Source organism: Lontra canadensis, unplaced genomic scaffold (assembly GCF_010015895.1).
Source record: "Lontra canadensis isolate GAN:19392208 unplaced genomic scaffold, GSC_riverotter_1.0 scaffold3, whole genome shotgun sequence".
Lineage (NCBI taxonomy): Eukaryota > Metazoa > Chordata > Mammalia > Carnivora > Mustelidae > Lontra > Lontra canadensis.
In genome coordinates, this window is record NW_022630997.1 from 43,797,021 (window position 1) to 43,814,054 (window position 17,034).

A 17,034-nucleotide genomic window follows, 5' to 3' on the forward strand; every position below is an offset into this window, starting at 1 on the left:
TGAGCACGCGCATGGTCACAAGCACATGCACGGTCATGAGCACGTGCACAGGAGTGCTGGCAGGTCGGGGATCCCCCTGTTTGTGCCTATATCTGCTGCTGCTAGTGGGCACGTTTGCACATGGAGTGTACTGTGTAGGCCCCTCCCCGCATTTCTGTGTGTGTCGTGCGCACCTCTGCCTCATGTGGGCCCGTGCCAGCACGTACGTGTGTGAGCGTATACACAGGAGGGACTAAGAGAGCAGGGAGCACCCAGCCGGAGACAAGAAGCATCGTAGCTCATGTCTTTCTGAGTTAGAATCTGAGCTGCTGGGGTGGCTGGAGGAGGGGTGAGGCCCCCCCCACCCCGGGGCACAGCAAAAAGGAGATTCTGTTCCTCTGAAGACAGTGAGGCCGGTCAGTGTGCTGGTGTAGGGAAGGGGCTAGGCTGCCCTCCCTGGGGCCCCTTGGCCCCTCTCCTCTGTTTATGTATGCTCCCTGAGCTTCTGAAGCCTCTAGGATGCCCTGTGCTCCTGGGGTGAGGGAACAGGGAGGGGTGAGCTTACCCCCTTCCTGGGTAGTCTTCAGGCCTTAATTGTCCCTCTTGAGGGGGTAATGGGGTGGCTTTCAAAACACTTTGGGGACCAATGACCACAGCCATCTTTTCTAAGCAGACCTATGGCCTCTTTGGTTGGCCCCCAAGAGGTGTGGTTACCCAGGGCCCACCAGCCCCTCAAGAGCGGTGCCCCTTCCTCCCCTCCACACCCCTCTGCACCTGCTGGGTCTCTGGTCAGCCACTCGGTGAGGCTGCCTCCCCAGCCAGGCTTCAGCAGGGCCCCTATCAAGCACAAGGGAGGCCCTCAGGCATCCGGGGCCCAGGGGGCGCCCAGAAGCAGGGACTCCCGGGTGGGTCTGGCACCTACCAGCAGGAGAATTCTCCATCACCTCCGCCTGGTAGGTGCTCTCAGTAAAGAGGGGATGGTTGTCATTCTCGTCTGCCAGAAAGATCAGCAGCAAGTCAAAATCCTGAGGGAGGCACAAGGGAGGGTTAGGTTGTAGACCATGTTCTAGCAAAACCCTCCAGTGGGGAGGAGGGCTGGAAAGTGGGGGGGCGGGGCACAGAGGTAGAGGATTAAAAAGCCCACACTCAGGGTCCAGAGATTGGGGTTCAAGGCCCTGCTATGGGGCCTTGGGTAAATCATTTCCCCTATCTGGACTCAGTTTTCTGGTCTGGCAAATGGGAATCCTAACTTCTTTCCCAGAGGTATTATGAAGTGAACAGGATGGACATGACTAGCATTTAATCATGTCCCATCGCCTGGTAAGAAAGGACTTCAGGCAGGAAGATGACTGTTGGTTTTTAGACTCTGTAGACCTGCCTGATACCTCAGTCCGGGCCCAACCAAACTGTCCCCCAGTGCTGTACCTTGTACCGTTCAGAAACCACAGTTGGGTTCTTGTCTTAGAACCTCTCCGTAGCCCTGGATGCTATCTCTGTTGCAGAGCTGAGCAGACCCAGGCCCAGAGCGGTGGTTATTCAAAACCACAGGGAGAGCTAGCAGTGGGGTGTGTGTGTGTGTGTGTGTGTGTGTGTGTATAGCCTTCCAGCTTCCCGACCCCCCACTCCATGCTGCTGTTCAAGGGCAGGTTCAGCAGCACGGGGTTCGTCATTGATGTCCGCACCCGAATCCCCAGCAGTATCTGGGGCGTGTTGGGGAAGAGGAGGAAGCGATGGGTGCGAGATGGGACAGGCGAGCAAGGGGGCAGTGATGGGTGGTGTGTGCCCAAGTATCAGTGGTTTGGGGACCAAAGAGGACAGCTGGTGTTGAGTGTTTGCCACATGCCAGGCACAGTGCTGATGACCATATAGATACTGACTCCTTCTAGTCCCTTCCATAACTTTGGGGCAGGGGATGTTCTTCATTTTGCAGAAGAGAAGGAAAATGGGGTAGGAGAGAAATCCACTTCTTGTCAAAGCCACACACCCAATGACAGGTAGAACTGGGATTTGAACCCGGCACTGGTTCCCTTGGATGCCTGTACCTCTAACTCCCAGGAGTGCTGCCTGCCACCTCCAGCATGCAGCCCTGCTCCCCCGTTTCCTCTGGCCTCACCCTCCTGGCTATACGTGGGTTCTCCGGGTTGTCCTTCACGGAAATGGTCAGCTTATACTCTGGGATCCGCTCGCGGTCCAGTGGCCGGTTCACGGTGATGACCCCTGTCTGGGAGGCGAAGGGCTGGTGAGCTGAGCAGCGACCTGGCCCCTATTCTGGGATCTGGTCCACAGATGCCCAACTGCTTCACCTGTAGCTCCAGGAGTAACTGTGAATTCTCTCCCTACATTGCCACAGATATGGTCTAGAAAGCCATCATGGGCTGGTGGGGTCTTGACAGGGCAAGAGTGGTCCACCAATGGCCGGGTCTTGCTGTCTGCAAGGGGTAGGTCCTCTGAGAACCTCGTGGGGCTGGAAGCGGCTAAGACTCCAAGAGGACAATGAGGACTTCCTGGTACATCTTGGTAATAAACCAAATGGAACTGAGGCTCTGGTTCCCTCACAGCACATGGCAAGGCTTGGGGGTGACAGGGACCCCAGAGGTGGCTCGGCTGCAAATCCAAGATTCCATGCTACCCAGAGACTCCCACGTCCCAGCACAGGACAGAGGCTCAAGGAAGAAACTGAACCTGAAGATGCCCAGTGCCCAGAGCATAAAGCCTCTAGGTCTTCAGGACCTCAGGAGCCTCAGGTCCTCTAGGACCTCAGGCTGGGTCCTCTGGTTCAGAAGGAACTCTGGGGGTCCCCTACCGTGGCATTGATGGAGAACGCCCGCTCTCGGTTGCCCGCAGTGATGTTGAAGGTGAGGAGTGCGTTGCACCCGCTGTCGGCGTCGCTGGCCAGGATGTGGGCGACGAAGCTGGAGACGGGGCTATTCTCACTGATGGTGATGTTCATGGGCAGGTTCAGCAGCACGGGGTCATTGTCATTGATGTCCAGCACCCGGATCCCCACCAGCATCTGGGGTGTGTTGGGGAAGAGGAGGAAGTGACGGGCGCGAGATGGGGCAGGCGAGCAGGGGTCAGGGTGGGGATTGCCAAAGAAAAGGTGCAGGCGATCACGAGAGAAGAAAGAGGAAGAGGAAGAAAAGGATAATAAAAAAGGCACAAGGATGAAAATGAGACTAAGAAGCAAGCAGAAAGGGCAAAGAGGCAGAACCAGGTCAGTGGCGGGTGCGGGAGGGGCAGGGCAGAGTGACAGTTGCAGAGGCCTGGCTGGCTGGGGTGGGGAGAGCTGTGAATGCCCATGGCCACCAGGCCCCAGGGAGCCCCGAGAGGCACTGGCCGGCCCGGTAGGGGCTCTGCGGGTCTGGGCTGGCTCCAGGTTAGCCTGGGGCCTCTCTGGGAATGAGGGTAGGCATATAAATAGAAACCTCTATGGAGAGTTCAGGGGGCAATGAGGGCATGCCCCTGGCATGGAGCCCCGAGACTTACCGTAGAGCTGAGAGGAGGTACCCCCCTGTCGCGGGCACAGACAGTCAGGTTGTAAAAGGCAATGGTCTCCCGGTCCAGCTCCACATCCTTTCGGACCCGCAGCACCCCCTCCACAGGAGAGATCACAAACTCCCCTGGGTGTTGCCCAGGAGAGGCTGCAGTGAGCTGGGAATGGCCGGGAGCTGTGGAGAGCCCTTGGCCTCTCCCTGCTTTCTCTATCGAGCTTTTCTCACTGGGGGCGGGGGGCCAGCTGGGTACGCGGCATCCCGTGCCCCCAGTTTCAGATCCTTGGGGAGCCTGCCAAGAGCTGGGCAGGGTGGGAGCAAGGGGGACAGATAGCTGCTCGGGCTTCAGGTGCTCCTGGGCCCGCTTAGACCACAGTGTGCCTGAGATGCCGGTTTGGGTCCCTTCCCTGGACCTCACGCAGGGCAGGGACTGACCCTGTGTAAGACGGTTATGTTGAGAAAAGTGGGGGCCCCTTTCTACACAAGCACACTCTCACTGCTCTTGCTCAGAAACTGATTGATGGAGGTCTTGGGTACTTTGTGACGTGCAATCCCTTCCAGATACCATGTCTTGGAAAACGTGGGAGAGGGCAAAGCTTACCCCCAAGGGATGGCTTGCTGGTGAGGAGGCATAGGACAGGACAGAGCAGGAGTGACTGAGGTCAGGGAAGCCCCAGCTGTCCTCCATACAGCCCTGGTCTTGAGCCACAGCTGGCGTGTCAACAGCATTTGGCCAGGCCTGGGGACCCCTCTTGGCCTCTAGTCAGACCTGACTTCTTTTCTTTGATGCTTTGGAAAGCCCTCAGCTGGCCCTTTGGCTTCAGTCCTTGTTTTGGCCTGGCTGAGGGGGCCGGATGACTGAGAGCATCTACAGCAAGAACCTCAGATTCTCAGGCTGGCCTGGAAGGGACCCCGGAGACCATCCAGGCCCTTGTGTCCTCGGGAAAATGAATCGAGAGTCTGGAGAAGGGTGACCCCTTGTCTGAGCTCCCACACCAAGTTCATTCCAGAGCCAGTACTCAAATCCAGGGCTCTGGGTCTCAGCCCACAGCATCCATTGGACAGTGGTCTTCCTAGAACCACCATCAGACCAGACAGACCAGGATGGGAGGTTTGGGAGAGAAGGGTGAGGACAGGGAGTGGGTGGAGGGGAAGAGATAGGAGCCTGGGTGGGTAGGAAAAGGGCAGGGCAGGTGAGAGAGGAAGGTGGGGTGGATGTGAGGAAGGGGGGCTGCCTCTTTGCATCCCCCCTGCCCCAGAACTGGGGACAGAGACAAATGGCACCTGGGGGGAAAAGCCCAGATGGGACACTGACTTGCTTGTGGACATACAGCACACAGAGGCACCGCAAGGGTGGAGGCCCTAATTGCCAACAATTCCCTCTGCCTGATCCTTCCTATCCTACCTCACTGTCCCTGCCTGCAGCTGCTGCTGCTCTGACTCCACACACAGCCCTTCTGCGGCCCCCCACACCCTTCACCCTCCCAGAGGGGTGGAAGCCATCTGAAGCAGGATTTCCTGAGCCTGACACTCCAAGGTCTCACAAGAACTGGGGATTCCCTTTCTTGGGGTTTCCCAGCCCTGTCTGGGCCCCTGACCATGGGTGAACAGATGGCCTCCAGCCCTTTCTCTAAAACCAGCTACCCTCTTGAAGGAAGGAAAGGGGCTCTGAGAACTCAAGGGGCAGGCCTAAGGCTCTTGGGGGCTGGACCCAGGCTAGACTCCAGTGAGATCAGCTCACGGACTGAAGATCGGGGAGGGGGAGGCGGCCAAGGACCCAGGATGCATTATCCCTGGCAGCTTACCCCCAGGGAACTCCCCAGCATCCCACTCCTTTTGGAGATAGAGCTTAAAAACAGAGGCTTTCCATTTGCCTCCTGACTTCACTCCCATGTGCCCTTGGGCATGTGACTGAGCTTTGCCTTGATGTCCTCATATGGAAAATGGGCCAATAAAAGGGTGGCACTGGGACTGGACAAGGCCTGGTCCATCTCCTGGGTGCTGGATCCAGGGCAGGTCTTGGTGTGATTAGAGGGACCCGGAAAGGAGCCCAGGCAGTCCCCTGAGGCAATTGGGACCTTCAGGGGGGGATGAGGATGGATGAGGGGTCGGAGGAGCAGGCTCGCCTGGAAGGGGCAGCTGGAGGTTCCGAGAAGGCCAAGGCTGGAAGGAGGGGCTCCAAGGGATAGAGTCTGTTTCCCGACTAGTGCTTGACTGTGTATGTCCTCTGCAGAGCCTAGTAGGGCTTCCTGTCGCCCCTGACGTCTCTCCACCAACAGGAGCCCCTCGAGGCTCCGGCTGCAGGGATGGGAGCCGGGGGGGCCCAGACCGTGTGTCTTCACCTGTGGTGTGTCACTAAGCCGGCTCTCCACGGAAAGTAGTCCTGACACATACCATGTCAGGTTTTTAGGTTACTGCTGTGGTGTCACTGAACCTGGAGGTAGGGGGCGCTGTGGGGAGTGGACCCTGTGCCTTGCGGGAGCTGGTCAGGCCTTCCCTCGTCTACCCTGAAATGGGGCGGTGCTCTGTGATCCCGAAGTTATCTCTGGGCTCTTCCTTCCTGGGCGAAGGGGACCCCAAACTTCTCTTACTCCTCTGGGCAGTGGCAGGGGGGTGCCTCTCAGTCTCCTGGGATGCCCCACAAGACCCTAAATTCTATGGCTGATCATGATCATGTGTCAATTTAACTGGGAGGTCTGGCTCAGGACTCCAAAAGTCCACGGCATGGAGCTATCTGCAGTGTGCCAGGATATAGGTGTACCTCACCTGTACCCCAAAGATATACCTGTACCTCAAAACTGGGAGCAGTGAGGGCCTCTTGCTAGGAAGGGGGTCAGCCGCCTGCCCAGCTCCCACGCCTTAGTGAAGCTTCAGCAGCCTCCCAAACAGGAGCAGGGACTCCCGGGCGATGATCAAGCCTCCGCGGTTGTGAGAATAAGAGAAAGTCCCTCGCTCTGCTGGTTTCGGGAGAGGAAGGCATGCTGCTTGGCCAGAGAAGGGACTTTTGGGGTGTGAGACGGTGGACTGAGAGAATGGAGCGACCTCCTGCAAGCTCAGGCTAGCAGGGCCTCCAAGTCTTGCTCTGGAAGTGAGTTTTAGTACCTTGACCGCAAATACAGCCCAGGTTCTGTGTTCTATCCTGGGAGCTCTCATCTGCCTACTTCTCTGGTGCGGGCCTCTCAGCTCGTGGCTTTGTGTATCTCCATGCTGAAAGCTCCCAGCAGAGACATCCCTCCCGAACCCCTGGCTTGGGCGTCTAACCCCCACCTGCCATCTCACACCTCCCCTGACCTCTCCCTCCTCACCTGCTCCCACCGCACCCTCCCCACAGGCTGACGGTCATGCCCTCTCTAGTTGCTCAGACTGAAACCCTGGTGTCATCTCCGACTTTCTCCACATCTAATAAGTCAGCACATCCTGTTGGTTCCACCCCTGAAATACGCAAGAGCCATCTACCTCACTGTCACCACCTTCGGTGCAACCAGCCTGGTCCCAGCTACGCCATCTGTAGCCTGAGTGATTTTAACCGGCTCCTATGGTCCCTCCCGCTCCCACTCCTCGGCCTCAACAGTCTGTTCTGAGCACAGGAATCAGAGGGCCCTGGTCACATCTAAGTCAAATTGGTTACCTCCTGTGCTCCCAGCCTTCCTATGGTTCCCAGATCACTTGGCGCCAAAGCCACGTTCTCATCATGGTCAGCAAGACCCAAGAATGTCTGGAGCTACTACCTCTCTGACCTCATCCCTTCCTGCTCCTCCTCTCACTCGACTTAGCATGCTCTGGCCTCAGGGGCTTTGCACTTGCTGTTCCCTCTGTCTGGAATGGTCTTCCCCAGATGTCCACATGACCCGCTCTGCTTTCCTTCAGGTCTTTGCTCACATGTCACCTCCTTGGACAGGTCCTCCCTGAGAGCCCTATTCAAAATTGCAGCTTTTGCTTGGCACGCCCCATCTCCTGGCTTTATATCTCTTCATAGCCCTTAGCACCTCCCAATATACTAAGTTATCTACTCAGTCACTCAGGTTCGTCGCCTGCGTCTTCCCACTGGAACGTGAGCTAAGGACAGGAATCTGTGTCCATCTTGTACCATCCAGCATCCTCAGCACCTGAATTATGACTGGCATAGGGTAGGTGCTCAATTAATACTTACTGAATGGCCCATTGAAAATCCAGATGTTTCACAAAGATTTGGATTTCTAGATTTTGTCTTGAAGGTGGGAAGACCTAGCCCCTTGGGGGCTGCATGTTGACACAGCCCCACCGGCAGAAGCCAAGCTTGGGCCCCACAGCCCCCACTACTCCCTACTGTCTTGCCTAGACCCCTTCCCGTATGTGTGTCCCCAGCCTGGCACCAGCAAGCCTTTGAGTCTGGAATTCTGACTCTACAGAAATGAGCGGAAACTGACTTGCGGAACCGCTCAGGCCAGGGCCAACCCCGCTCTTCCTGAGGATGACCACTGAAGTAGCTGTGAAGGCTATGCCTGGCAACCAGCTGTACAGAAAAATCCGGGTGCTGAATGCATCTTGGGGTCCGGAAGGGTTGGGGCAAGGATATTCATCCTTCCTCTGCCCTGGGGTCTTTCCTCTGGGTATGACGCTGGGGCATTTTCTGCCTGATTCTTAAAGGGTGACCCTCCAAGTCTACTAGTCTCAGATTTCAGAATGTTCTCTCATATCCCTGTGAAGAAGGGGTGGGGAGAAGGGTATTTCCGGCATCTTATGGGTTGGGAAACTGAGGCCCAGAGAGTGCAAGGTCACGGCTCCTAAGTGGGTTTGGGGAGAGGGTCCCGGGTTGCGCTGCCCTCCACGTCTGGCTCAGGCCCCACTCACCCAGAGGGTCTCCATCCACGATGCTGTATTCCACCTGCCCATTGGGGCCCGAGTCCTGGTCGTGGGCCAGGAAGGTCCACACGCGGGGCCCCGGCTGGCCCTCGGTGACATCAAATGGTCCCTCATAGTCTTGGGGGAAGGTGGGCACGTTGTCATTGATGTCATTCACGTTCACGAGCACCTGAGGTGGTGGACAGGCTTCGCTGGGGCTCCACGCCAGCTAACCTGGAGCTGAGCCCAGTTCCCTCATCTGTAAAGTGGGTCTGATAATCCTGTCTCCTGGGGCTGATGCAAGGATTCTCTGGGATTGTGGAGGGAGGGGGGTGCCTTTTAAACTATGCCTACAGATAAGTTATTGTCAGTGTCAAAGCCTTTTTATGGACATAATCATCATACTAGCATAATGCTCCGGACTTCTATTTACTGCCGCCCTACGGTCATTTCCCATGGTCTGCTCTGCCCACACTGACAAGCCTTCACTCTCTCCCTTTCATGGAGGAGGAAAGCCGGGCTCAGGCAGGTGAACTGACTTGCCTTGAGTCTTCGAGTGGAAGAGCAGGGAGATGAGCTTCTGTTGGTTTGACCAGAGTTGGTGCCCTTCCCATAAAGGGCGGGGTGGGGGAAGGCAGGGGTCATCATCTGTCTGACAGATGAAGCCCCGCAGGGAAGTTCAGTAAGCTCCAAGTCACACAGCAAGTTTGGCTGAGTTGCCAAGACCAGGATAGGGCTCTCGGATTTAGGAGTTTCTCCTGGACAATCTTCCCTTTGCCCCTTCCCCGTTAGAGCTTCCTGGGCCCTGTCCTCCCCCATGCTGAGGCTGTGTCCCAGCCACCCACCGTGGTGATAGAGGTGAGGCGCTGAGACAAGATCGGGCACTGGTCTGTCGCAGTGACAGTCAGAGTGTAGCGGCCATGGCTAATCTCATAGTCCAGCTCCTTGGCGGCACTGATGACACCCTGGGGGGAAAACAGAGGGGGCAAGCATGGATCAGTGGGTCCCCGAGGACCAGCTTCTTCATGGGGAACCCTCAGACCACCCCTCCCTGGAGGTGTGCTTTGACATCTCAGCCATGATGGGGAGCCCGTGTTGCCACCCCACCTAAGCTTTGCTTCCTTCCACACCGGTTGCCTCCATACTTTCCTCCCAGACTCCATCTTTTCTCCATTCCCACCTCCCATGACGTCACATCTGCTCCGCCAGCGGAGCCTCCTTGTAAACCCCACCCTCGGCTGCTGACCGTGTGTCTGTCGATATGGAAGGTGTTGATGATGTTGCCTGCGACAATGGCGTAGCTAACTGTGCCGTTGGGCCCCTCATCTGGATCTAGCGCCTGGATGGTGATGAGGGTAGCGTTGATTGTGTCTGGGCCCTCATCCAGTACGATTTCATAGTGAGGCTGCTGGAACACTGGTGCATTATCATTCTCGTCCACGATGGTCACGTACACGTGAGTGGTGGCCTGTGAAGAAGAGTGTGGTCAGGTTCTTTGCTAAAAGAGTGGAGGGGAACCTGACTGGATATTCTTCTAGGCTGGGATCACTCAGCATGATCCAGTACAGTGAGAGAAAGAAAGAAGGACAGGGCGGGAAGCCACAGGTTGGTAGAGGAGGAAATCACAGAGGTTCGTCCAAAAGCCAAGCTAGGTAACTGTTTAGGTCCAAGATGGCACTGGTATCACCACAGCTTTGTCTATGTCCATGGCAGACATCACTAATCAATCATGGTTCTGCTGAGCTGAGATACAGCCTCATGGTCCTGGTCAGCCCAACAATTTAGTGATTAAAATTAGCATATGAGATGAACCCTAGTAAACACCCCCAGCCCACAGCTTTGGTTGGGCCGGGGCCTCACTGACCCTGGGCCTCCTGCCAGATCAACAAAGGCATGAATGTGATGTACACAGCCCAACACAGTATTAAGCTTCACCCACTGTTCATGTAAATGGAAGAAATATGTATTTTTGGCATTTTTGAAAGGGAAGACATTGGGTTTGGGGCAGTTAAATGGGCAGAATTTGTTGAATCATGAAAAATAAAGCTCACAGAACATGACTTCATTGCAATAATATTTTCTGCAACATGTTCTCCTGCAATTGGCCATTTCTGGCTGATGCTTGGTCTAATCGGGCCACATGAAATATCCAGCCAGTTGGAACTCTGTGATCGGCCCTCAAGAACCATAGAGAGATGACAGATGTGGCACTTTACCGGCAGAGTAAATAAATGCGAAAAGGAAATGAGCCACGTGCTGGTATTCTCTGTGCCTCCTGCTGCCCCCCTTTCATTCTCTGCTTCTCCACCTGGGAGGACATCCCCTGTGCACCAACTCATCTGGGCTCCCTTGCCATCTGGTTTCCAGATGAGTTTTACCAACAGGAGGTCCTGGCAGAAGCCAGGAGGAGGGAAGAAAGAGAGGTGGGGCATTTCTTCCACACTCTTCCTTTCCTCCCTGTAGTTTGGCCAATGGTTGTGTTTTTCCTGCCGGGTGGCCCTTCTTCCATGGCTCCAGCTCCCACCGGGGTCTTGCTACCTCATCTCCTCTTATTGTCCTTCCAGGTGTGTGGGTGGTAATGGCTTCCTGCAGTTGCTAGTCTATTGGGTGCTTCTCCAGCCCTCTGTAAATGGTCCCCATTAAACTCTCTTCATTAAACTTCTGAGTGTGCCATCTGTTTCCTGCCAGGACCTTGGCTAATATGAACCATAATTAGTGACTGATATAAGATAACAAGGTTATAATAACTGCAAAGATATCTGGGTAGAGAGAACATGACTAGACCATTGCCAAGGCCACAGAACAGAAAGGATACAAAAAGCTGGGTGTAGACAGCTTGTGAACATCTTTTTCCTGGAGCTTTGGAACCCACCTTGGGTGGTTCTTGAACCACCCATGGAGGGGCAAATGGGCAGCAGACCTAGACCCAAGAAGACTTTCACCGCCCCTGGGGAGGCAGTGAGTTCACTGAGCTGCAGCTGTGGATCTTGGAGGGGTGGGTGTGGGCGGTGACTAAAGTTGTTTCCAAAGCAGGTGGGGTTGGCACCCTTGAGATGGAGCTCTGTGACCTTGGGCATATCGCATTTTCTTTAGGACCTTTTCTGTTAAAATAGAATCTGACTTGGTATCTACAGTTCCTTCCAGCTCAAACATTCTGGTGTTCTAAGTCTGTTGTCATCAGTCACAGGGACTAAATCCCACCATCAGGGAGGCATTATTAAAACAATAATCATACAGAGAGGGGAAATGCATTATTTTCACATTGCTTAAACTTTTCTACCAGAGAGGTAACTTGCACAAACTGAGGAAGAGTCTGAAGTGTCTGGCTAAAGAAGGAAATGGCTTTGAAATTTCTCATGTTATCAGATGGATTTTAAGAAATGGACAGTAATACAATAATAGTAGAGGACTTTAATGCCTCACTTGCATCAGTGGATAGGTCGTCCGGACAGAAAACCAACAAGAAAATATTGGCCATGACAACAGGTTAGACCAGATGGACTTAATAGGTATATACAGGACATTTCATCCCCAAACTACAGAATACATATTATTGTTAACTGCACATGAAACACTCTACAGGATAGATCACATGTTAGGCCACAAAACAAGTCTTAATTCAAGAAGACTGAAATCATATCAAGCATCTTTTCTGACCATGATGGTAGGAAACCAGACATCAATTATAAAAAAATTTTAAAAATCACAAATACATAAAGGCTAAACAACATGTTACTAAATAACCAATGGGTCGATGAAGAAATCCAAGGGAAAATAAATACCTTGAGATGAATGAAAATGAAAACACAACTTTCTAAAATCTGTGGGATAAAGCAAAAACAGTTCTAGGAGGAAAGTTCATAGTTATACCTCTATGTAGGTGTACCTCAAGAAATAAGAGAAAATCCCAAATAAACAATTTAACTTTATACCTAAAGGGATGAGAAAAAGAATGATCAAAGCCCAAAGTTAGTTAAGGAAGAAATAAAAATCAGAGTGGCAATAAACAAAGATTAAAAAAACAACAGCAAGGTCAATGAAGCTAAAAAAGTAGAAACATGTAACCTTCTGAGATGGAATTATGAAGAATCAGGAAATCTGAATAGGCAGATTACAAGTAATAAGATTTAATCAGTAATTTAAAAACTCCTCCCAAAACAAAAGTCCAGCACCAACAGCTTTGCAGGTAAATTCTGCCAAATATTTAAAGGGTTAGTAGTTAGCCTTCTCAAATTATTCTAAAAAGTTTAAGAGGAAAGAATGCTTCCAAACTTATTTTATTAGGCTGGGATTGCCCTGATACCAAAACCAGGCAAAGACACCATGAAAAAAGAAAATTACTATATCCCTGATGAACATAGATGCAAAAATCCTCAATAATTAGTAGACTGAATTCAATGATACATTAAAAGGATCACACAACACAATCAAGTGGCATTTATTCCAGGGGGAGAGAACAGTTCAACATCTGCAGAACAATCAACCTGATACACTACGTTAACAAATTGAAGGACAAAAATCATATGATAATCTCAATAGATGGAAAAAGATCATTGGACAAAATTCAACATCCATTTAAAAACTCTAAACAAAATTGTATAGAAGGAGCATACTTCATCATAATAAAGGTCATATATGAAAAACTATAGCTAACATCATCAATGGTGAAAAGCTGAAAGGATGTCCAATCTTACCACATTTATTCAATATTGGAAGTCTTAGCCACATCAATTAGACAAGAAAAAGAAATAAAAGTCATCCAAGTTGAGAATGGAAGAAGTAAAACTGTTATTATTTGCAGATGACATGCTACTATACATATAAAACCCTAATGACTCCACCAAAAAAACTATTAGAACTAACAAACAAATTCAATAAAGTCACAGGATACAAAATTGACATACATGAATTGATTGTTTCTATGTACTACTAATAAGCTATCAGAAAGAGAAATTAAGAAAACAATCCCATTTACAATTACATAAAAAAAATACCTGTGAATAACTTTAATCAAGGAAGTGAAAGACCTATACTCTGAATTCTAAGACATTAATGAAAGGAATTGAAGATGACATACAAAATATGGAAAGATATACCATGTTCATGGATTGTAAGAATATTGTTAAAATGTCCATAATATCCAAAGGAATCTACAGATTCAATGCAATCTCTTAAAATACCAAAGGCATTTTTCACAGTACTAGAAAAAAGAATCCTAAAATTTGTATGAAACCACAAAAGACCCCCCAATAGCTAAAGCAATCTTGAAAAAGGTCCAAATTGGCAAGATTGGGACCTGTGGTTTCAAACTGTATTACCAAGCTACAATAATCGTAATAGTGACACAAAAACAGACATACAGATGAACAGAATAAAACAGAAAGTCCAGAAAAAAACCTTAGGCATATATGGTCAATTAATCTATAATAAAGGAAGCAAGAATATACAATGGGAACAAATTTAAAGTGGATCAAAGACTTGAATGTAAGACCTAAAACCACAAAATTCCTAGAAGAAAACATAAGCAGTGAGCTCTTTGACAACAGTCATAGCAATATATTTTTTTTGCCTCGCTCTCTTGAGGCAAGGGCAGCAAAGGCTAAAATAAACAAACGGGACTATAGCAAACAAAAAGCTTTTGCATGCAACCCATCAACAAAACAAAAACACAACTACTAGTGGGAGAAGGAAATTGCAAATCATACATCCAATAAGGGATTAATATCTAAAATATATAAAAAACTTACACAACTTAGCAACCAACAAATAGCCCAATAAAAAATGTGCAGAGGGCTTGAATAGACATTTTTCCGAAAAGACATCCAGATGGCCAATGGGCACATGAGAAGATGGTCAGCATCACTCATCATCAGGGAAAAGCAAAATCAAAAACCACAATGAGATATCACCTTATACTTGTCAGTATGGCTTGTATCAAAAGGACACAAAAAATCGCAAGTGTTCTAGATCAGTGGAACAGAATAGGAGTCCCAGAAATAAACTTACAATTTAACGGTCAATTAGTCTTCAACGAAGCAGGAAAGAATATTCAGTGGGGAAAAGACAGTCTCCTTGACAAATGATGTTGAGAAAACCGGAGAGCAACATGCAAAAGAATGAAACTGGACCACTTTCTTACACCACACACAAAAATAAATTCAAAATGGATGAAAGACCTAAATGTGAGACCTGAAACCATAAAAATCCTAGAAGAGAGCACAGACAATAATGTCTCTGACATCAGCTGCAGCAACATTTTTCTAGATACATCTCCTGAGGCAAGAAAAATGAAACCAAAAATAAACTATTGGGACTACGTCAAAAGAAAAAGCTTCTGTACAGGGAAGGAAACAATTAACAAGACTAAAAGGCAACCTATAGGATGGGAGAAGATATTTGCAAATGATGTATCCAATAAAGGGTTAGTATCCAAAATGCATATAGAACTTAAACAATTCAACACTCCCAAAACAAATAATCCAATTAAAAAATGGGCAGAAGGCACTCTGTCTGCCTGTGCTCGCTCTCACTCTTGCGCTCTCTCTCTCTCTGACAAATAAATAAATAAAATCTTTAAAAAAAAAAATGGGCAGAAGGGGTGCCTGGGTGGCTCAGTGGGTTAAGCCTCTGCCTTCGGCTCAGGTAGTGCTCTCAGGGTCCTGGGATCGAGCCCCACATGAGGCTCTCTACTCAGCAGAGAGCCTGCTTCCCCCTCTCTCTCTGCCTGCCTCTCTGCCTCCTTGTGATCTCTCTCTCTGTCAAATAAATAAAATAAAATCTTTAAAAAAAAATGGGCAGAAGAAGTGAACAGACATTTCTCCAAAGAAGACATCCAGCTAAGCAAGACACATGGAGAGATGCTCGACATCACTCATCATCAGGGAAATGCAAATCAAAATCACAGTGAGATACCAGCTCATACCTGTCAGAGTGGCTAAAATCACACACACACACACGAAATAAGTGTTGGTGAGGATGTGGAGAAAAAGGAACCATTGCATATTGTTGGTGGGAATGCAAACTGTGAAAAGTAGTATGGAGGTTCCCCAAAGAGTTAAAAATAGAACTATCCTATGATCCAGTAATCACACTACTGGGTAGTTACCCCCAAAATGCAGAAAAACTAATTCCAAGGGATACATGCACCCAGATGTTTATGGCAGCGTTGTTTACAGTAGCCAAATTACGGAAGCAGCCCCAGTGTCCACTGACAGATGAACGGATAAAGAAGATGTGGTGTGTATATACAACGGAACATGACTCAGCATAAAAAATGAACTCTTGCCATTGTGAACCCATGGATGGATCTAGAGAGTTATCATGCTAAGTGAAATAAGTCAGCTAAAGAAGGAAAAATGCCGTATGACCTCATTTACATGTAAAATGAAAAACACAAATGAACAAACAAAATGAAACAGAAACGGACTTCTAGATATAGGAACAAACTGCTGGTTTCCAGAGTTGGAAGGGGTGGGGGGCTGGTAAAATAGGTAAAGGGGATTAAGGGGTGTGAACTTCCACTTACAAAATAAATCAGCCACGGGGATGAGACATACAACATAGGGGCTGGAGGCAATGAGAGTACAATAATGTTGTACGCTGATAGACGGTGACTAGCCTTATCACGGGGAGCACTTCACAGTGTATAAAATACCGAGGTGCTGGGATATCCGCTCAAGACTAGTAGAATATTGTATGTGAATTATATGTCCATAGGGGTGGATGCCTCAAGTGTGGGAGAAAAGATGACCATCTAGGAAGACCCTTGTGTTCATTCCATGGCTCCTCATGGTCCTGGGTGCAGCTGTGAGCGCTCATCAGCCACCAGGAGCCCCGTGTGGAGTCCTCCTGAGACCGCTGAGATGCCAGGAGAGCCTAAGAGTGCCATCTTGCAGGGAAGGGGTTTCCTTCCAGCCTCACAGATGGGGGTCGTGGTGCTGGGCTGTCCCACTTCCCCAGACTCCCAGAAGTAGGTCTCACCATCACGCAGGTTGCAGGGGCTGGGAGAAGGAGCCCCACAGAGCATCTTCTCTCTGCGACTGGGCCTGAGCATGGGATGGAAAGGGGGGTCTGACTTTCTGTGGCCTCTAGATTGAGGAGGAAGTCAGTGCCCCAAAGGCCCTCTCAGCTAAGTCCTTCCTGCCCTGGCCCTGAAGAAACCGTGTTTGAGGTTTCTGAAGCATGCCTGTACTTTGGGCAATGCCTCTGTGTCTCTCTCTGAGGCAAACCCAGGAGGGTCTAGTGGGAAGCATGGCAGGGAGGAAAGAAGTGGAGGGAGCACAGCCAGGCCCCGCTCAGGCGCTCTAGCCACTGCAGGAGGGGATGGCTAGGCAGTGGCTTCCCTCCTGATGACCCCATGCTCTCTTTATAACCTTCTAGGTCCTGGGGCCGCGGGAGTCTGGTTTCAAGGGTGGTCTAGGTGAGGCTAGGTGTTGTAGGGTCTCACCTTTCAGTGACCCCCATCTCACCTCTGTCAGAGGCTGGCCAGGGATGGAAGAGGGCCCAGGATCCTCTGGGCGGAAGAACTCACACTCTGCCAGAAGAAAAGCCCCTGGGTTGTTTTCCAAAGTGGGGTTACAAGGTCAGGATCATGATGAAGGACCCAGTTATGTCCTGACAGTCTCTGGCCCATCTCAGGGGGACTGGGCCCGGGTCAACGTCATCTTGTAATAAAAGCACGACACCCACCTTTCCTCTGTACGGGCTTCCCGGTCCCAGAGTGAGGACTGAGAGAATCCAGAGT

The 17,034-nt window shown here is 50.6% G+C and overlaps 1 protein-coding gene across 6 annotated transcripts in view; it reads right to left on the minus strand.

Moving 5' to 3' along the window:
- The window catches only part of CDH23 (cadherin related 23), a 395,942-nt gene that overhangs the window by 22,608 nt on the left and 356,300 nt on the right, over window positions 1-17,034 (minus strand). For all 6 annotated transcript variants that reach the window (XM_032841007.1, XM_032840961.1, XM_032840951.1 and 3 more), the window contains 7 exons: window positions 9,538-9,759; window positions 9,137-9,256; window positions 8,301-8,481; window positions 3,466-3,599; window positions 2,783-2,992; window positions 2,093-2,200; window positions 902-1,004 (listed from right to left, as the gene is read on the minus strand). In XM_032841007.1, coding sequence (XP_032696898.1) covers window positions 902-1,004; window positions 2,093-2,200; window positions 2,783-2,992; window positions 3,466-3,599; window positions 8,301-8,481; window positions 9,137-9,256; window positions 9,538-9,759 — 1,078 coding nt within the window. The remainder of the gene's footprint in view (window positions 1-901; window positions 1,005-2,092; window positions 2,201-2,782; window positions 2,993-3,465; window positions 3,600-8,300; window positions 8,482-9,136; window positions 9,257-9,537; window positions 9,760-17,034) is intronic.